The sequence below is a fragment of the Eubalaena glacialis genome, chromosome 13, assembly GCF_028564815.1.
Source record: "Eubalaena glacialis isolate mEubGla1 chromosome 13, mEubGla1.1.hap2.+ XY, whole genome shotgun sequence".
NCBI lineage: Eukaryota > Metazoa > Chordata > Mammalia > Artiodactyla > Balaenidae > Eubalaena > Eubalaena glacialis.
In genome coordinates this window covers 85,962,332-85,984,208 of record NC_083728.1, presented here as the reverse complement: position 1 = coordinate 85,984,208, position 21,877 = coordinate 85,962,332, and the positions used below count along the sequence as shown (strand labels likewise).

The window sequence follows — 21,877 nt, the reverse complement described above, 5'->3', positions numbered from 1 at the left end:
AGGCGGATTCTTCACCACTGCGCCACCAGGGAAGCCCCCTTCACTTTCTTGATAATATGCTTCATAGCACAAAATTTTAAATGTTAATCTGTTTGTTTTCTCTTTGGTTGCTTATGCTTTTGGGTCATATCTAAGAATCCATTGCCAAATCTAACGTCATGGAGATTTACCCCTATGTTTCTTCCTATGTTTTATAGTTTTAGTTCTTACATTTAGGTCTCTGATCCATTTTGAGTTAGTTTTTGTATATGGTATGAGGTAGGAGTTCAATTTTTTTTCTTTTGCATGTGGATATCCAGTTGTTCCAGCATCATCTGTTGAAAAGACTATTCTTTCCCATTGAATAGCCTTGGCATCCTTGTCAAAAATCAATTGACTGTAAATATGAGGATTTATTTCTGGGCTGTCAATTCTATTCCATTGATCATATAGATCTATACCAGTACCAAACTGTCTTGATTACTTTAGTTTGTGGTAATTCTGAAATCATCAAGTGTTAGTCCTCTAACTTTTTTCTTCCTTTTTGGCTATTCTGGGCCCTTTGAATTTCCATATGACTTTTAGAGTCAGATTGTCAATTTCTGCAAAAAAGCCCCCTGGTATTCTGCTAGGGATTGCATTGAATCTGTAAATCAACTTGAGGAATGTTGTCATCTTAACAATAGTAAGTCTTCCAACCCGTGAACATGGAATGTTTTTTCATTTATTTAGGTCTTTTCAAATCTCTCTCAACAATGTTTTGTAAAATAAAAAACAAAAACCAAAAAAAGAAAATAAAACAAAAAACAATGTTTTGTAGCTTTCAGTACACAATTCTTTCACCTCCTTGGTTAAATGTATTCCTGGTTATTATGTTCTTTTTGGTGCTACTGTAAATAGAATTGTTTTCTTAATTTCATTTTCAGATTGTTCACTCCTGGTGTGTAGAAATACAACTTTTTAAATATTGTTCTGGTATCCCGAACTCATCTACCAGCTCTAGTTGTGTGTGTGTGTGTCTGTGTCTGTGTTATTTAGGGTTTTCTATATATAATATTATATATATATGAGTTGGGAAGTGTTTCTTCCTATTCTATTTTTTGGAAGAATTTGTGAAGAACTGGTGTTAATTCTTTAAATATTTGGTGGAATTCACCAGTGAAGCCATCTGGGCCTCGGCTTTTCTTTGTGGGTGGTTTTTGATTACTAATTCAATCTCTTTACTTGTTATAAATCTATTCAGAGTTTCAAATTATTCTTGAGTCAATTTTGATAGTTTGTGTCCTTCTAGGAATTTGTCAATTCCATTTAAATTATCTATTTTGTTGGCATATAGTTATGCATATTATTCCTTCTTGACCCTTTTTATTTCTGTAAGGTGGGTAGTAATGTACCCTTTTTCATTCCCAGTTTGCTCATCCTTTTTCCTTGGTCAGTCTAGCTAAAATTGTGTCAATTTTGTTGATCTTTTTAAAACTAACTTTTGGTTTCATTGATTTTTTTCTATTGTTTTCCTATTCTCTTTTTCATTAATTTCTGCTCTATTCATTATTATTTTCTTTCTCTACTTGTTTTGGGTTTAATTTGCTCTTCTTTTTCTAGTTTCTTAAGGTTGAAGTTTAGGTTATTGATTTGAGATCAATATTTTTTTTTAAGTGTAAGCCTGTACAGATATAAATTTCCCTATAAGCACTGCTTTAGCTGCAACCCATAAGTTTTAGTATAGTGTATCTTGTTTTCATTCATCTCAGAGTATTTTCTAATTTTCCTTGTGACTTCTTCTCTGATCCATTGGTTATTTCCCTTATTTTCTTAATGTGTATAGAATCTGCAGTGAGAACACCTCTTTTGGTCTTTATCCATCTAGCTAGGATTTTTATCAATTTTGTTAATCTTTCAAACAAGCAACTTTGGGCTTTGTTAATTTACTCTACATTTGTTCTCCATTTCATTGATTTTTGCTCTTATCTTTATTATTTCCTTCCTTTTGCTTACTTTGTATTAATCTTTGTACTCTTTTTCTAGCTTCTAAAGATAAAAATTTGGGTCACTGATTTTAGACCTTTCTCTAATATAAGCATTAAAAACTATAAATTTCCCTCTAATCACTTTTTTACCTGCATCCCACAACTTTTGATATGTTGTATTTTCATTATTATCCAGTTCAAAATCTTTTCTAATTTCCCCTGTAATTCCTTCTTTGATCCATGGATTATTAAGAAATGTGATGTTTAATTTCCAAATATATTTTTGTAGATATGTTATTGTTACTGGTTTTAATTTTTTCCATTTTGGTCAGAGGACATTTTCTTTAGTATTTCAGTTTTTTGAAATGTACTGAGCAATTGGCTAAGCATATTGTGTATCTCAATGGCCATATTGTGTGCATTTGGGAAAAAATGTATTCTGCCTTTGTTGAATGTAGTGTTCTACAAATGTCAGTTAGGTCAAGGTTATTCAGATCTTCTATGCGCTAACTGATTTTTAATCTACTTGTTCTATCAATTACTGAGAGAACTGTGTTATAATCTCCAACTATAATTGTGGATTTGTCTTTTTCTCCCTTTAATTCTGGCAATTTTTCTTCATGTACATTTAAGCTCTATTATTAGGTACATACATATTTATAATTGTTATGTTTTCCTGATTAATTATTATGAAATGTCCCTCCTTACATTTATAGTCTTTTCCCATCCATTTATTTTCAGCCTATCTGTGTCTTTATATTTAAAACACATCTTTTTAGACAGCATGTAGTGGAGTCTTGCTCTTTTATCCAGTCTGGCACTCTCTGCCTTTTAATTGGAGTATTTAGTCCTGTGCAGAAAAGAGTTAACATAGCAGGCTTATCCTTAGACCTAGCCTTAGGAAGACCTGCTTGCAAGTTTGGCCTGTGGTTGGCATCTGGGAACCTGGCCCTTGGAGTGTTCCCAGTCAACAGTTAGCGGATAAGGATGATTCACTCTGTCCAGAACATTTGTACAAGCAATATGGTTTATGCTGAACACCTGCCTTCCTTCTGGGATTCTGGAATTTTGGTACATACTAGGCAGAGTGTGCCTACCTGGCCAGACCACAATAAAAATTTGGGCACTGAGTCTCTAATGGGCTTCCCTGGGCAGGAACACACACACGTTGCTGCATTTCCATGGATGGAGAAAGAGTGTGCTCTATGTGATCCTTCATGAGAGGCAGAGAGCATAAGGAAGCCTGCATATGGATTCCTCTAGATCCACCTGAGTTTCTTTCCTTATAATACAGCTGTACATTCTTAATACATCAATGCAGTAAATCTTAGGCATGAGTACACTATATGATGAGTCCTGAGTCCTTCTAGTGAATCTCTAAATGAAGAGATGGTCTTGGGGACCCTGATATGAATCCATTTACATTTAATGTAATCATCAGTATAACTGGGTTTAGGGCTACTATTTTATTTGGCTTCTGTTTGTCTTATCCTTTAGTTGGTTTTATTTTGCTTTTGTCTTATGTTCCTCTGTTCCTACTTTCCTTCCTCCTTTTGGGTTAATAGCATATTTATTTTAGAATTTCTTTTTAATTTATCTATTAGTTCTTTTGCTGTATCTCTTTACATTACCTTTTTAGTGGTTACACTAAGGAACACAATATACATCCTTAACTTTTCAGGCTATTTACAGCTAATATTGTATCTTTTGATATACACTCTAAGAACTTTGCAACCATCTAGGTTCATTTCTTCTCATTCTTCATGCTATAATTATCATATATATTATACCTACGTATGTAATAAACCTCACAATAAAATGTTTTAAATCTTTGTCATAAAGAGTTATATATATTTTAAGTGAATTAAAAGAAAAAATATTGCCTTTAATATTTACCCACATATTTACTATTTCTGATGTTCTTCATTCCTTCCTAAAGATCCAGGTCTGTGGTCCAACGAAACAGAACTCATCAGCCTTCATATCCGAATAAGAGTTCCCATCTCACACCCACTAACTCAGCTAAGTTTTTGACAATGCTTTTGGGCTGGCACACAGGGTGGAGATCACTTACAGGTAGGAAAACTGAGACTCTGGAAGAGTTAGTGACTTGCCTGCTCAGCTGCTAAGTAGCAGAGCTGGAATCAGAATCTAGGTCTATCAACTCTCGGTCCAGTGTCTTCCCATGTTTCTCAAAGATTGCAAAATAGTTAGAACTCCTCGTGTTGTATAGACAGCTTCTCCTATTGGGGTCATCATATTCCGGGAGACTCTGTCCATCAGGAGATCATTCCTTGTAAGGAGCCATGCTTGAGGGTCCGTGGTAGCAGAAACCAGGGAAAAGATGAGCAAAGTGGTCTTTCTCATGTGCCCTGTCTTCCTGCTGAGGTTATAAGCTTCCTGAGGATGGAGAGCATTCACGGGCACAGTGGTTGGTGTTGAGACTCTTCCCATCTCCTCTCTCAGTGCCATTGTCTGTCTTGGTGCTCCCACCTCTCCCAGGAGCTCCTTTATTTTATTTTATTTTATTTTTATTTTTATTTTTTTATTTTTTATTTTTTGAATTTTATTTTTTTAATTTTTTATACAGCAGGTTCTTATTAGTTATCTATTTTATACATATTAGTGTATATATGTCAATCCCAATCTCCCAGTTCATCCCACCACCACCCCACCCCCTGCCAATTTCCCCACTTGGTGTCCAGGAGCTCCTTTAGAACCCCATCTCCCCCAGACTCCCAAAACTTACTGGATAGCTAACTACCCAACTCACCAAGGACTTTCTCTGTAGCCTGAGCCACTGAGTCAATGAGTTGGGGCTGCTTCCCAGGGGTCTTGGGTGGATGAGGCATCACCATCATTCCATCACTCATTTCTACTCAATGCTTTGCAATTTGCCAAGTGCTCTTGTAACTATCTCTCATTCAAGCTTCCTACTGCTTCCAGGAGGTAGGGCAAGCAAGAATATCCCAGAAGCATACGAGTCCCAATTATTCCAACCGACCCCATGAGATTTGGGGTCAAATAAATGGGAAGAGTGTGTCTGACTCCAGACCCAGAACTTCAACATCCTTGGGCAGCCCAGTGAAAGAGCTGGGCCTCTGTGGCTCCAGCCTCATGTTTTTCTGTCTTAGGGAAGAAATGCAGTTGGGCTAGTCCTTCAAGAAGAATGCCCCTTTCACTTCTCCTTTTAGTGAGGTCCTCAGCCATGAGCTTTCATGGATCAGAAGAATCTGATCCTTCCTTAGCTTCCAAGCAGGAGCTATTTCTACAAGGAGAAGGATGGGACCTGGCCTCAGGCAAGACAGGAAAGCCTGGTGGTTAGGGCTTCCTGTCCCTAAGCCTGGGGACTCCTTGCCTTCTTAGGGTGTGGCCTCCTCAGCTGTGGCCCATCAGGACCTTTGTGCATGTGCTCAGAGGCCTTCCCTCCTCCTGCACCCACCTGCTTTCGGTGAGCCTCTGGCTAGTAAATATATTCCAACCTCCCTCTCAGCACCACTATTTCCCCTCCTTGCATCTCCCAGAACTTAAGGACCATGAGCCCCCTAAGTCCTCATCCTGGGTCCCACCCAGTAGTACACCAAAGCCAGCGCACACCGACCTGGGACAGCATCTCTTCCCAACTCCACGTTCAGTGACACCAGGTTGAAAGCTTGGAATCGGCCACCTTAGGAGTATTTACATCATAGGAATCAGCAAACATTGCTAATCAGAGCTTTCCGCTCACGGCCAGTTGTTAAACATTTACCAGCACATCACTGGCCCCACCTTACCTGTCTGTCAACCAAGACCTGCCAAGTTATTTGCTCATAATCACTGGTATTGGTATCAGCCACTTCCGTGTGGAGTTCCTGAGTCCCCTTTCCCAGCAGGTCATCCTGGCCCCAGGGGGCAGAGCCAGCCAGGTGGTGGCAATGGAAGCCAGGCCAGCATGCCCTGAATTGACAAGGACAAGGAGATATGGGCAGAGCATGGATAGTTTCTGCTACAGACACACACATACACACACACTCACTCCTGGTTTACTTTAACACTTGTGGGTTTGTTTCAATGCATATTGGAAAAAATACAGCCAGTACACTAAATCTGTGATTTCATGGATATTTTTATTTTGGGGGTTTTTTTTGGCCATGCCACATGACTTGCAGGATCTTAGTTCCTTGACCAGGGATGGAACCTGGGCCCCTAGCAGTGAGAGCGCCAAGTCCTAACCACTGGACCACCAGGGAATTCCCTCATGGATATTTTTGGATGAAGTCAATTTTAATTAAGTGTATAATAGATTGGGTGGTGGGCAGAAGTGGTAAAACTTATGGAGATGATGGAATGAACAAAGTTTAGCTGTTGGTGATGGGGTCCTAGTGAAGAATTTTAGGCAGAGGAGTGAGCAGGGCTAGTTTGCATTTTAGGAGGAGCTTTATTGCATTTGTGTGCAGAACAGATTGGAGGGAGGCAAGTGGGGGGCAGAGGAATGGGGTTGAGAAGGAACAGATGGGTCTGGGAGTTAAACAGGTACAATCAACAAAATTAGAGACATTATCAGACATGGGGAGGGGACAATGGTGTCTTCCCTGGACATTAAGGAATAATATGTGAGTTGCTTTGGGGGCAGGACAATTGAGGTGCAGTGTGTTATCTCTGCCCCCAAACTCCCAACCTCACCTCCTCCCATCACCTTCTGGAACTCAACCGATCTGCCGCTCACCAGGCTTCCCATTGGCTTGGAATGTCCTTGACCCCTTGTCCTGCGGAGCTCCTGCTGCCTTCTTCTTTTTTTTTTTTTAATAATTTTTATTGGAGTATAGTTGATTTACAATGTTGTGTTCATTTCTGCTGTACAGCAAAGTGAATCAGTTATAAATATACATATGTCCACTCTTTTTTTAGATTCTATTCCCATATAGGTCATTACAGAGTATTGAGTAGAGTTCCCTGTGCTATACAGTAGGTTCTTATTAGTTATCTATTTTATATATAGTAGTGTGTATATGCCAACCCAATCTCCCAGTTTATCCCTCCCCTCCCCTTTTCCCCTTGATAGCTATAAGTTTGTTTTCTACCTCTGTGAGTCTATTTCTGTTTTGTAAATAGGTTCCTTTGTACCATTTTTTTAGATTCCACATAGAAGCGATATCATATGATATTTGTCTTTCTCTGTTTGACTTACTTCACTCAGTATGACAGTCTCTAGGTCCATCCATGTCGTTGCAAATGGCATTATTTCATTCTTTTTTATGGCTGAGTAATATTCCATTGTATATATGTACCACATCTTCTTTATCCACTCCTATGTCAATGGATATTTAGGTTGCTTCCATGTCCTGGCTATTGTAAATAGTGCTGCAATGAACATTGGGCTACATGTATCTTTTCAAATTATGGTTTTCTCCAGATATATGCCCAGGAGTAGGCTGCCTTCTTTCCCGAAGCTTCGCCATTTCCCACGCAGAACCGTGTCTTCCTTTGCACTCCCAGATCCCTTTGTACCTTTGTGCCTGCAGGTGCTTGACACTAGCAATGACTTCCCCTTGTTAGTATTTATTACAGGCCGGGCACCCTGCCAGGAACATTATGTACAGCACGTGGTTCACTCTTTTCTCATAATACCCCTGGGAAGCAAAGGGTTTCATCCCTACTTCACAGATAAAAAAACTGAGGCTGATAGAGCCAGTATCTGAACCCAGGCCTAATTGTCTCTAAAGCTCATGCCCTTAATCTCTCTGCTATGTATGCCTTATTATGCTATAGTGTAATTATTCATTTATGTATGTGTCTTTCCATTGGACTTAGAGTTCTAATGGCATCGAGTCCAAAATGGGTCCTTCCCTGGGTCCCAGAACCCCAGAACTGAATGGGACTTCCTCATCTGAAGCTTGAATTTCCTACTCGGAGGTCTGCCAAGAGGTGCTTGCATGGTCCCCTTGTTGGGGATCTCACTATCATTCAAGGTGGGAAGATCTGTCTCTGAATGGCTCTGCCCACTACCAATGTCTTTCTTCTTTGAGCTTTACCTCTTGACCCCTGCTTCTGTTCCCCTGGGGCCTCCAACATCTAGGAGGTAGCAACGACACTGAGACATACAAGGGGATCTTCTAGTTCCCTTTGGTTTACAGCTGTCCCAGTTCACCAGGCAGAGTTGACCAGCTGGTTAGCAGTACCACTATCTGTGCTCCTGTTTTTAAGTTGAGCTCTGGCCTCCAATAATATAAGCATGGTGTATGGTAAAAACCATATATAGTGAATGCATAAATTCATGCTGCAAGTAAAACTTACATTATTTGAAACTTATGAGATTTTTATATTGTTGATTTTTGAGTTAATTTCACGCACTGAGCCGCTGACATAAACATACCTTTAGTTATTATTACTTGGTCAAGAGTCTTTTTTACTAGTATGTTTATATACATCATCAATAAGCAGGCCTACAATTAAAGTTTTGATCCATTACATAATCATATTTTCTAACCCTGTTTCAGTCTGAAACAAGCATACTACATATTGGTGTTGTGTGTCTGTTAAAAGACTCATTGCAATGTATTTTATTAAATTTTACTAAAGGTGAGGGTTGTTTTCTCCTTTCTTCTTTTGAGGAAATAAAAACCATTCTTGGGGAGAAATTAAAAAGTTAACATCACTAACTAGGAAACACTTCTTACTCCATCCTACATCCCTGTTAACACTCCATTCACCGGCCCTGAATACCATTACTGCGTGGTATTTTTATCTCTACCAGCCTTGGACATAGACCTTTATTTTTACGCATTTGCCTTGATGCTTGCTGATTGACACCTTCATCTCTATCAACTATTTATTTGCCTTTGAGATTACATCATATTCACTTTCTGAGTCTGTATTTTTTTTTATAGCCCAATAAAATAAATGGGTTTCATGAAAAAAGAAAAAAAAGTTGAGCTCTGGGAAGCCCTCCTCTCAAGATACCAAAGGGCAAGTTGCTTCATAGCTGTCACCTGTCTCCCCCTTGCCCTGCACAGGGCCACATCTCTTCCAGGCCTGGGCTTAGGGTGTTTGGGGAGAAGTCCACCCTGACAATGGGCTCGCAAGCTCTCCCGACGGGATGGCCTCTCACCCTGCACATTCACCTGCCTGATGCCACGAAGCCAACTTCTCAAAAGTCCTCATGAACTTTGGGCTCCTGAGTTTCCAAGTCAAGCAGAAATGAAATGTATGGGAGGCTCCCCGCCCTGCCCGGGAGGCCCCTCCTCCCCTCCTACTCTCCCACACTTGATAAGAGAGGTGAAACATTTCTAGATGTGGTGCTGCGACTGTCACTTTGTCACGTCCAGGTAAGTGGCTCTCAGGACCACCCCCTGTTCCTGTCCTCTGGGACTGCATGTGCGTTGGCTGGCGAGGGGGAAGGGTACCATGGGTAGCAGTGACACCTCCAGCCCGCTCTCCTGAATCCCCTGAGCTCCCCACCCCAGCGCCCATCCATCCTCCTGCCTCCTTCCTGCATCTCCCTCACTTTAAACCCCAGACACTCTGTCTGTCTTCAGCCACCTTCATTTAAGAGGCTGGGGCAGGAATCCAGGAGGGAGCTGATGGAGCCTGGACAGAGGTAGTGGCAGTTAGGGTCGACAGGAAGGGATGGGTTTGAGAGGTACTGAGGAAGGGGACTCAGTGTTGGACTCAGCACCTCGCAACACAGCGGCCCGCCTTGCACCGTGGTTCTTCACCGGAAGATGTAGGACCAGCCCTGCTGCATCTTGGTTTTGGGGCCTGAGTAAGTCATTTCACCTCTCTGGGCCTCAGTTTCCTCACCTATGAAATAGGAATAATAAGAGGATCAGGTAAGAGCTCAGAAGAGCCAAGTGGGGCTCTAAAGGAAAAGCTAGAGGGATGCTGGTCTGGTCTGGTGGTGATTCGTCAAGTCATAGAAGGCAGGCCTGGAATGGAGTCCTTCACTGAGGCTCAAGAACCCCCATCACCTTGGGAGGTGAACTTTCACACCCCTTTCTTCCAGCAAATTGTCTGAGGTTCAGAGAAGTTAAACATCTAGCCTGGGGCCCCTAGCAGGGGCAGGGATGGAACCCAGGATGGGCTGCCTCTAGGGCTGTACTCTTCCCACGGTGCTACTCTGTCACGGTCTGGGGCTGGGCTGGGTGGGGGCATTTGGGTCTGTGCAATCTCTGTGGGCCTCCACTTGCCATCTGCAAAGTGTCAGGAGAGGTGAGACTCCCTAAGAGCCTTCCTGCTCGAATAGTCTGTTGGATGTCCAGACTCCTCGCTACCGCCCCACCTGCCACATACTAGAAGGCTCTCCTAGAACCCCCAGTACTCTGAACCCGACCACCCCACATGGTTTTCACTCAGACCTGCTTCTGCTGGTGAATTCTCCTCCAGGAACAGCCCCACCCACACACACGCACCCCGGTCTGAAACCTGAGTGTTACCCTAGTCACCTCCTTCTCCCTCCTCAACCAACATGACAGCAAACCCTGACGAGTTGACTTTGCGAATAATTTTCACATCTTTCCCCTTCTTTCCACTCTCACTGGCTCCTCGTATCCCTCCTGGATCCCAGCCACGCCTCCACAACTATCTCTCCACTCTGGTTAACCAAAACCAGAGTGATTTCTGCGAAACTCCATACCTAACCAAGTCACCCCCTCCTCCTTGACCTCATACCTGTGGCCTCCAGGGCCTGGAACACCTCTCTCTCTAGCACATCTCCACTCCTCCCCACCCCCACCCCCCCCACCCCAGTCCCCTTGGTCAGCCTTACTCAGCCTTGGAGGCACCTCTCCCAGGAAGTCTTCTCTGACCTCTTCTGCTCTAAAGTGTGGCCATTCGGGCACCTACCACTTGTATCATAATTGCCTTTGTCTCTCACGGGTTAGTGTGAGTTCCCCAAGGGCATCAGCTGTGTATAGTTCCCCCCTGGGATGCCGGGATGAGCAGGGCACCTGGCATACAACAGTGTTCAAAGAGTGGATGGATGGGTGGGTGGATGGCTAGACGGATGACTAGTTTGGTTAAGTTTTATTAGTGGGTTTACGTGAGGGATTTGTTATCCCTACCAAGAAACACCTTTGCATTTTAACAAAGGGCGAGTTATTTAAGAGGGCAATTGTCAATTATCTGTATCAGACTAGCAGGGCCAGGAGACAGGTTTTTTTTAACCTCTTAAAACACATCCACTTCATCTACCCCAGGAAGGATCTTGAAACAGCTGTCTGTCACCCAGACCCCAGATCCCAAGAAAAGGGCAAGACCAATATTGTTGGTCCTATCTTCAAGTCATTTCCCTTCTTCCTTAAAGCCCATTCAAGAGCCAGCAGAGGGATTTCCCTGGTGGCCCAGCAGTTGAGGCTTCGCGCTTCCACTGCAGGGGGCATGGGTTCCATCCCTGGGGGAAGACTAAGATCCTGCATGCCATGTGGTGTGGCCCTGAAAAGAAAAAGAGCCAGCAGAGCCAAACTGCCTTGATATTCAATTTTAGGGGCCCAAGAAAGACCTCAATGACCCCATATATTTGCTCCTCTGCTGTCTAATGCCTGAAATGGGCTTAATTCCTCTAGTTTAAGGCTCTGATTGCTGTTAGATGGTGAAGACTTGCAGGGGCACCATGCTTTGAAGTTTACTAAAAGCTCTCATATCCATAACTTCCTTGGAGTCTCATGATCATGTCACCCACATCCTCTGCCCATTACATAGATGAGGAAATTGAAGCTTGGGAGAAGTGAGTGACTTGCTCAAGTTTATACAGCTAGTTTTTAGCGGTCTGGGTATAGAACATTCCAGTATACCATAGCTGATTCTCTCCTTGATCCCCAATCCAGTTCCAAACCTTCCTAGGAAGACTCACATGGTTTTTAAGAAATTTGTCCCCCAGGTTTCTTCACTATTGAGTCACCGATTTTTTCTTTGTAATTAACATGTGATTTGCGGGGAGATACTTTGAGACTATGTAAATATCCCATCTCTCGTCACCCGTTTACCCACTACTTTTAGCATCCATGGATGATTTTCTAACTCCATCATTTGTTCTATATTTATTAGTTGGCATCCTACTATAGTGTAAAGCTTTCTCTTCTCTCCCTAGTTTGCTAGGGCTGCCATAATGAAGCACCATGAACTGAGGGGCTTAAACAACAGAAATTTATTTGCTCCCAGTCAGTTCTGGACACTAAAAGTCTGGGATCAAGGTGTCAGCAGGGTTGGTTCTTCCTTGAGGGCTCTGAGGGAAGGATCTCTTCCGGGCCTCTCTCTTTGGTTTGTAAATGACCATCTTCTCCCTGTATCTTCACATCATATTCCCTCTGTGTCCAATTTTCCTTTTTTTGTAAGGACACCAGTTATACTGGATTAGGGCCCACCTTAAGGACCTCATTTTAACTTGATTATCTCTGTGAAGACCCTATCTTCAAATAAGGTCACATTCTGAGGTACTGGGGGTTAGGACCCCAACATTCATTTTTGTGGGGAGACAAAATTCAACCTCAAACTTACTTTGTTTGTTCATTGATTGACTGATTCTTATTTTATTCAATACATCACTATCACCTATTACTGGTCCAACTGTCTCAGATTTGGCCAGTGTGAGCTCCTGAGAGCTGGCTCCTATGTCCTCTTGACATATCCCCATGATTCTTTGAGCAACTTCTTACTTTCTGGCACCAAAAAGATATTCCAGGTTCTACTTTCTTTGACCCAGGACTAGAATCATTTATTTCTCCAAGGAGAAATATCTTTGCTAGGTATGCTCATCGCTATTGGTGTATCAGTGTTTCTAAAAGATGATATATACACGGATACCTCTGCTTTCAATTCAGCATCCTTGGGTTCACGTACTCCTTCCCCCTTTGCATATTTTCAATGCCCCTCTCCAAGAAGCAGAAACCTGGCTTCAATGGTCCTCATTTGCAGAGGCCTAGAATACAAGAAGCCTCTTATTCTAAGCTGTTATCAGTCACTTAGGTGTAGAGGGAATGTGTGCCTTTTATTGCCTGTCTATATAGAGTAGTAAGTTTTGAAATCCGGAAGTGTTATTCCTCCAACTTTGTCTTTCTTTTTCTAGATTGTTTTGGCTGTTCTGAGCTCCTTGCATTTCCACATGAATTTTAGGATCATCTTGTCCATTTTCCTCCTCTTTCTTAGCCTTTTTTCTGCCTCATTTCCCCCATATTTCTAACACCCTTGTTTTCAGGTTTCAGCTGCAAACAAGATGCAGTCAGGAACTGTGACCAGGAACAAGTTACTTCATCTCTGTGCAACAAAATGAATAATATCTACTCCACAGGGTCATTATGGTAAAGATTAGATTAGATGCCATGATATATTAAAGGTCACGGAAGAGCCTGTGGATTGCTTAGTTAGTTCACCAGCTTGTAAACAAGTTGTAACAAAAACAACAAAACAAGAAGGACCACTTTTTGTTTGCTGAAATATAGTAACAGGTATACACTTTACTGAACTACCTCTTTAATAAATAAGCCAATATTTTTTTTCCTTTTTTAAAAAAAAAATATTTATTTATTTATTTTTGGCTGCGTTGGGTCTTTGTTGCTGCGCGCGGGCTTTCTCTAGTTGCGGCGAGCGGGGGCTACTCTTCGTTGCGGTGCGCGGGCTTCTCATTGCCGTGGCTTCTCTTGTTGCGGAGCACGGGCTCTAGGCACGCGGGCTTCAGTAGTTGCGGTGCGTGGGCCCAGTAGTTGTGGCTTGCGGGCTCTAGAGCACAGGCTCAGTAGTTGTGGCACACGGCCTTTGTTGCTCCGTGGCATGTGGGATCTTCCCGGACCAGGGCTCGAACCCTTGTTCCCTGCATTGGCAGGCGGATTCTTAACCACTGCGCCACCAGGGAAGTCCCTAAGCCAATATTTTTGTAAAATTTTTAATGCTTCCAGGTCAATGAAGAGTTTAGAAAAGGCTACTTACAAAAGGCATTTTATATGTCATCTCCATGACATATAAAATTATATGATACATGATACAATTATCACCATTTTGTACATTACATATTAGCTCCCAACATAAGAATGGCCTTTCCATGAAGGAATGGGCTTTTTGAGTTGTGTTCACTCCTGGATCCCTTGTCTCTGTCATTTAGTAGATACTCAATGAATACTTTTTGGGAAAAAAAGGAAAAACGATGACCATCTTTTTGTGGGCACTTGACCTATCCAGATGGGGAGCCAAACACTTGACATGAATCATCTCTTTGAATCCTCATAATAACCCATGAGACAGATATTGTCATTATGTCCCATTTTACATATGGGGTGTGGACACTAAGCCATGGAGGAGTTAAGTAACGTTGGTCCCACAGCTGAGCTAAGATTTCAATCCTGCAGGTGACTCTCAAATCCTCTGAGCCATGGCTACCGGCCAGTCTCCTCTGGTTTAGGGAGGGGCTTAAAAAGGTGGCTTCTGGGCTGACTTCCATGACGTGGGTCTTAGGGAACGAGCAGGTGCTCCGTACCCACAACCCGGAATGCACCAGGGGGCACCCCAGATTCTGCATCGCCCTCTCCTCCAGGTTCTTCAGGTAGATCTAATATATGAAGTGGAGTCAAATTAAGCTCTCTGGACCCCTGCTCCAATCCCTGACTGTCCCTCCCCTGGGCAGCTACATAACCTCCAGTCAGCCTCCCTGCCCCCAGCCCCTTCCTACCATACCTGTGATGTCATGAGACCACAGATCTGACCTTGTTAACCCGACACCTCAAACCAGGTGGCCGCACTGCCCACAGGATCAAGGCTGAGCTCTACTGGTGAGAGGCACGACACGAATCTTAAACTCAGAACTCAGTTCAAACGCCAGCTCTCCCCTTTCCTGACCTCTGAGCCTCAGTTTCCTTGCGTATAAAGTGGGGAAAATTAACGGAGGACAAGGGCTCCAAAGTACTTAGCAACTTCATAGGCAAACCAGGCTCTGCTCCATCGGCCATCCCTCCTGCCGCATCCACCCCACCCTAAGGTCGCAACCCTTGTCTGTGGTCTACTTTTGCACCATTTAGGGCCATCAAGGCCCATTCTCCCTTGTTGGGACATGTCTTCAGGTATGGAAGGCATTTCTTGTCCAAGCTAACAGCTCACTTCTTCCAATTGTTTCTTATTAGGATGTGTCTTGGAAGCCCCTTGTCCCCTTGGCTACTGTCCATTGATTGGTCCAGCTTCCCACAGCTTTGAGTTCTGTGCTACATCACTGCTCACGGTGGGGACCTTGGCCATCCCCTCAGACGGGACCTTGGCCAGGCTTCCCAGACTTCAGATATTCTTGGATATCTGATCAGATATATTGTCACTGTTTTTGTCTTATGTGCATACCATTTGTTCTGTGATTTGCTTTATTTAATTTTTTTGTCAACTCGTATTTTTTCTATCACTATCATAAATATAAAACCCCTCATCACAGAGGGAGGCCATAACAAGGCATATTTAAATTAAAATGAAAAATGCCCATTCTGGTATCACCCATGGTGGTGTGACTGCCACATTTGGGGAAACGCAGATCTGGCCAACACCCCCTTTCTCAGATGGACAAAGCACAATTGGGAGAGGGGCAGGGTCTGAGCTGGAGCTGAGGGGTTCTGGGTGTTTCACAGCACCCCCTTTCTTCTCCACTCTCCTCTCCCCCTCCATTCCCCAAGTCTTTGCCTGCATCTGCTGTCTTGCCCTCCTGCCCCTCATTCTCTTTCTCCTCCTCCTCCCCATCCTCCCTCCTCTTCCTTCCCTTCCCCTCCTCTCTCCCCCTCTCCCTCCCCCTCCTTCTCCTTCTCCTCCTCCTTCTCTATCTAAATGTTAGCTCTCTTTCCATATGATCCTGCAATCCCACTCCTGTTCATATATCTGGAGAAAAACATGGTCCAAAAGGATACATGCACCCCAATGTTCATTGCAGCACTGTTTACAATAGCTATCCCTTTCTATTCTTTCCTGGAACCTCCTACTTCTCCCACTCTTACTTTGAATAACTGCTCGGGCTGTTGGAATCCCCCCTTCCAGCGGGAACGTGCAGTTCCCATTTTGGGAGTCGGCATAAGTAGCTCTGTGGTGGTGTCTACTCACCTTTTGTAGATTTCAGTTTTTCCTTTTGTAAAATGGGTTGGTAGTCCCTGCCTTACTTTCCTATACAGAGCAGCGAGACTGGGTGTTTTTTTAAAAAGCATCTTGGGGGGGCTTCCCTGGTGGCGCAGTGGTTAAGAATCCGCCTGCCAATGCAGGGGACATGGGTTTAAGCCCTGGTCCGGGAAGATCCCACATGCCACGAAGCAACTAAGCCCGTGCGCCACAACTACTGAGCCTGCGCTCTAGAGCCTGTGCTCCGCAGCATGAGAAGCCACCCCAACGAGAAGCATGCGCACCGCAAGGAAGAGTAGCCCCCGCTCACCACAACTAGAGAAAGCCCGTGCGCAGCAACGAAGACACAACGGAGCCAAAAATAAATAAATAAAAGAAATAAACTTAAAAAGAAATGCCTTTAAAAAAAAAAAAAAAGCGTCTTGGGAAAGCACCTAAATAGTGTTACTAATTGGGGCGAGGCACCCCACCCCAAACCCTCCCACCCAATGACCTTCTGCCATCCCAATGAAGTTGCAACATATGGTCAATGTGCAACATATGGTCAGTGCGTGAAGGCTTCCCACCCTGCTCAGCCCAGTCCTCACCCTTCTCCTGCGTGCCGCCTCTGTCTCTTCCATCTCCAGCCACCCCTCCCAGCGCCCCCTGTTATAAAACCCAGACAGAGAGCAGGCTATCCCCTCTGAATTGTTGAGGAGCAAAGATTAGAAGCGGCTTCCTGAACTGGACTCAGTGAGAAGCCCTTGCGTATGTAAAGGGCTCTCATTGAATGCTCCCCATCATCCTCTGCCAGGTGCGGGTTGTTCCTGCTGGCTGGGGAGGGGAATGTGCAAAGCTAGTGAGGAGCTGAGTGGGGTCCTCAGCATATTTCACTCCATAAGTAAGGACTGTGAGATCAGGCACTGCTGGCCTCCCCAGCTTCAGTCTTGTCCCCATCAGAGGACCTGCTGCATGGCTCCCCTGTGTACACACTGACCCCAGTCATGCTGGGCAGAGACCACATGGGAGTCCCTGATCCAGAGGAGAGTGACTCGGAGTCGGTCCGTTATATATTCATTCTACAAACACTGGCCATGGGACAAGTGATCTGCATGGGACTTGGTGGGTGTGGAAATGAGACACTGATCTCAAGGTGTTCATGGTCAAGTGGGAGATGTAGACACACAGCTGGTCATCATCAGCCAGGTGATGTGGGCCACTGTGCTGCCACACAGGTGTGCTCCTGGGAGGCCACAGCGGGGAGGCTGGAGAAAACCAAGTATTTCCATGAGAGGTGAAATGGACAGGACGTGAAGGGTTTGGGAATGGAAGCAGCAGTGACAAGAGTCTCTAAACATGGGGTCCCAGGCTGGGAGCCTGGAATGGGGGTGAGGTGGGGTGGGTGTCATGTCCCACTCTGTCTGACAACTGAGCCGAGTATTATGGCTTATTGATTCTGCACACTTGATCTCACATCTGCCTCCGCACTAGAAGCCTGGCACGTGGCACACGCCTTATAAGAGTTGGTGAATGAATGAATGAATGAATGGAAGGAGAGGGGATAACTTTACTCATTTTCAGATGAAGAAACTGAGGCTCAGCGGAGTGAATGACTTACCCAGGGTCCCACAGGAAATAAGCAGCAGAGCCAGGCTCTCCATCAGCCTCCTGACCATGCATCCAATGCGTTTGCACTTTGCCCTGGCAGGGCAATGCCCTCCTCCCCCAGCCCTTTCTTAGAGTAAAAGATAACCCCTGACTCAGCTAGCAGCAACTTCCTTTTCGCAGATCTCAGAGGCTTGTAGGACTTTGAAGGAGGGGAGGGGAAGGCTCCCCCGGGAGGCTATATGAGCACACGTTTCCTCCTAGCTGCCCAGGTAAAGGCCAGAGGGTAGCTGGAGTGCTGAGTCTGAGTGCTCCACAGGGAGCCACGCCCCTTGTCCCAGCCCTGCTCCTCCTGCCCCCAGCTGTGAGCTCTGAGCTGCCTCTTCTGCTCTCCAGGACATGGCAGGCCCCATGACCATGGCAACCAGCCTCCTGCTCATGGCCCTGTGCACCTACTGCATTGTCCCTGCAGGTAAGATCTCTGACCCCACCCTGGGTCTCTCACCCAGGACAGCCGTCCCAAGGGCACGGCTGGAATGGCACAGCAGAGGATGGAGGCCCGAGCAGCCTGGGTCTGGAGGGGACTGCTGAGAAGGGGGCAGCCCAGTGGCTGGACGGGAGGTGTTTAGTGCAGGGGACGGGCTCCATGTTGAAGCCCAGAGTCTAGAGCAGGCTGGCAAAGAACTTGGCTCTTCTCTCTCCTGTCTTTTAGGCTCCATGATCATCCCCTCTTCCTGCTGCATATCCTTCGTTTCCAAGAAAATTCCTGAGAGACGAGTGGTAAACTACCAGCTGTCCAACAGTAGTGTCTGCCCCAAGGCAGGAGTGATGTAAGTAACTACTACTCCTCGGCCACCTGGCAGGAGTGGGGCAGGGAGACATGAGCCTTCAGGATCACTGAGGGCCCTGCTCTGTGATCCTGGGGAGGTCACCTCACCTCTCTGAGCCTCAGCTTCCTCATCCATAAGATTAGGAAGAGGATTCAGAGTCAATAATCATGTATTGAGCACCAAATATATATGAGGCACCGTTCGGGGCATATAACATTCCCTTATCCAACCCTCTCAGCCCTTCTATGAGCTAGGATTGATTATCCTCATTTTACAGGAGGCAATTAAGGCTCAGAAAGGTGACCTATTCAAGGTCACTTAGGACTCCAAATAACTTCAGAGTTACAAGACAGCAAATGTGAGCTCACTGTGTAAATAGTGGCATGCCGTAGAAATGTGATCTTTTCTTAACCCAGAAGGTAGTATTTATAATGCATAATCATTTACTTGTAGTGAATTGTTTAAAGTTGTTAACACTTGTTTAAATTTTTTTACACTATAGCATTTATGCCATGGTTTACAGAATTCATGAAATTACTTTTATCAGTATGGAAATTAATTAAAACTTTGAATCTTAATTTTGTCTGCATCTTTGAGAAAAAAAATTAATTATTAACCGTAATTTTCCCCACTGGCTCCAGACCCAGCTCCACAGCCTGGCATCCACCGCTCAGAGCTGGCCTGGGAAAGGGCATCCCACTGCCCCCTCCCAGCTCTGGCATCCTTATCGGCCATGCTTCCTTGCACACTGTGTGAACTGGAGGCCTTTTTTCTTCGGGGTTTCCAATGCATCTTCTCTCGTCCCCATGGGTGGACATTGTGTCTCTCTCTTCAGACCCAGTGTTATCTAAAGGCAGGGCTGGGCCTCCCCCATATGACAAGGAGGTGACTGAACATGAACATGAGGTTATTGAAACAAAGGGATGCAGACGCACAGAGAGGAGACATCGTGTCAGGAACCTGCCAGGAGGCTGGGACAGCAGCGTGTTCTCTGGGCTTCCACACGACCTCCTCAGAAAGTGAAGGGATCCAAACCCCCTGCCAGACCTCACGTGTGCCCTGTCACTCTTCCCACAGCTTCACCACCAGGAAGGGCCAGCGGTTCTGTGGCAACCCCAAGCTGCTGTGGGTCCAGAGGTACATGAAGAACTTGGATGCCAAGCAGATGAAAGCCTCCACTAGGACCAGAGTGATGGGTGCCAACGTCACTGTCCAGAGGCACCCTGCCAACAGCACCTTCATCTAACCCCGGCCCGGCCCTCAGCCCTGAGCTTGGGCCTGGCTCTCGCCTCCTAACAGGCTGCTTGGGGCCTGGTGAGCCAGCGGTGGTAGGCAAAGGGCTAATGGTCCTGTTTCTTAGCATCATTCTCAGGGGATGTGTCTAGTCTATTAAAAAACCCAAGGCAGGGGAGGCCTGCTCCTGGGGGCTGAATGAGGCCTCCAAGCATCCCGGGCCTCTTGCCTTTCTGAGCTGGGGGAGAAGGTCCCAGAAGGAGGGCCATGGCGGCCCTTTGTCCTCACCCTGAGCTGAAGCTGGCACTTCTCTGACTTCCAGGTTTCATCAGAGCCCAAGTGCATGAGTCCTATCCTGCAGACAGACTCTGCTTGTACCTTAGCCTGCAGCCATCTTCTATGGGCCCTCTGGTCTTGCGGTGGGGCCTACGGGCTGTCTGTCTATCTGTCTGGGGATGGGTGACCTCTCAACACCCATAGCTCTCCGTTACAGTGGGGATGCTCCTGGCCTGTCCCACTTGCAGCCTCCCAGGTGAATAAAAACCCAACAAAAGCATAGGGCTCTTTGCTGCGTTCACTGCCAGATCCTGGCCCTCCTTGCACACCTCTCGTGGGATACGACTAATAAAGTTTTTCAGGAACTCATTAGTTTTTGTAATGAAATGGACCTGGAGGACCTGGATGAGGGGCCAGCCTGGGGAGTTGAATTCCTTTGTGAAGATATGGGTTTAAGGAGATGTTTTGCTTCATGGCACAGCATGTTCCATGCTACTTTGGGGACAAAGACCCTCTCTGCCTTTAAGACTGGTCTTTCCCCACATTTTGGTGAGGGGAAGATGGGGTGGGAGCTGAGGGGGGAGAGGATCCCAGCTTTTTTTTTTTTCTATACTATGTGATGTGTATGTCTAGTGTAGATGGACACACTTGCTGTTCTCAAATAACAATCTAAGTAAAATGTGATTTCTCCTTCGAAGGTGGTCGTGACTTGCCTGTTCTCATCTCCCTTGGGTGGCAGGGTTGGGGTGTCAACAGTGGAGTGCGTGCCCCAGAAATCACCCTGAGTTGCCCATCCGAGGCTGGGAGGGAATGAAGACAGCCTGAGCACAGGGTATCCCAGGAGTGGTCTTGGCCTGCCCTTGGGAGTCCTGTTATGAACCCTGAAAAACATACATGCATAGCTGGATTCAATTAAATTTGTAAAAAATTTTGACAGAACACATTATTGCACAAGGAGCTGTTTAGGCATCAAAAGACTACTAAATTATAAAAGGTGGTTGGTCTCTGGCTTCAAGGATTAGGGAGAAAAATAACACCTCCACATTGACAAATCAAAAGCAGTGTGGGTTTGGGCTTCCCTGGTGGCGCAGTGGTTGAGAATCTGCCTGCCAATGCAGGGGACACAGGTTCGAGCCCTGGTCTGGGAAGATCCCACATGCCGCGGAACAACTAGGCCCGTAAGCCACAGCTACTGAGCCTGCGCGTCTGGAGCCTGTGCTCCGCAACAAGAGAGGCCGCGATAGTGAGAGGCCTGCGCACCGCGATGAAGAGTGGTCCCCACTTGCCGCAACTAGAGAAAGCCCTCGCACAGAAACGAAGGCCCAACACAGCCAAAAATAAATAAATAAATAAATAAATAAATAAATAAAAGCAGTGTGGGTTTAATACCAATCCTGATTGATAAGCTGCATGACCTTGAAATATGTTACTTAACCTCTCTGAGCCTCAGTTTCCCTCATCTGTAAAATGGGGATAAGGAAACCTTTTGATTTTGTTTGGGTTTTCCCCAGAAGCAGTCCCTGAAAACAAAGATTTGGGTTCAGATATTATATTTGGGAGGTACAGGAAAAAACACCAGGAAAATGAGGAGGTAATACAAGGGAAGGAAAGCTGCCAATAAGAGTGTGTTATCAAGCAGAGGGGAATTAGGGCTCCAGCCACTGGGCAGTGGTGTGAGACCCACCCCTCAGAATTACACCCCCTCCATTAGTCATTGTCAGCTGCGGGGAGGGTCGGTCTTCCTGCAGGTGGGAGCAGGGCAACCTTCCACGGTTCAAAACAAGCCTTCAGGTACAGAGAGTCTGCAGAGCACAGGAAAGGCCTGGCAGCAGACTATTAAGGTTCTTTTAACTCGATACAAAGCAGAATCAAGGGTAGCGTTAAATAACGAGAGAGGACATTCTGATGGGGGAAGAGAGCCTGCAGAAATCCTCGGCCCAGAGCTGGCCTCTGAACGGTGATTGAGCT

At 45.4% G+C, this 21,877-nt stretch overlaps 1 protein-coding gene across 1 annotated transcript; it reads left to right on the top strand.

Moving 5' to 3' along the window:
- Positions 1–17,921: 17,921 nt before the first annotated feature.
- On the top strand, positions 17,922–19,792 carry CCL24 (C-C motif chemokine ligand 24). Its single transcript, XM_061209592.1, has 3 exons — positions 17,922–18,042; positions 18,283–18,400; positions 19,478–19,792. Exons 1-3 carry the CDS (start codon positions 17,970–17,972, stop codon positions 19,644–19,646), a joined length of 360 nt encoding a protein of 119 aa, XP_061065575.1. The 5' UTR covers positions 17,922–17,969; the 3' UTR covers positions 19,647–19,792.
- The last annotated feature ends 2,085 nt before the right edge of the window (positions 19,793–21,877 follow it).

Excerpts from the sequence above, each read along its gene's own strand:
- CCL24 (XM_061209592.1), top strand. The coding sequence starts at position 17,970 with ATGGCAGGCCCCATGACCATGGCAACCAGCCTCCTGCTCATGGCCCTG. Across the intron at positions 18,043-18,282 it reads CTACTGCATTGTCCCTGCAG|GCTCCATGATCATCCCCTCT; the intron begins GTAAGATCTCTG and ends CCTGTCTTTTAG. Across the intron at positions 18,401-19,477 it reads TGCCCCAAGGCAGGAGTGAT|CTTCACCACCAGGAAGGGCC; the intron begins GTAAGTAACTAC and ends CTCTTCCCACAG.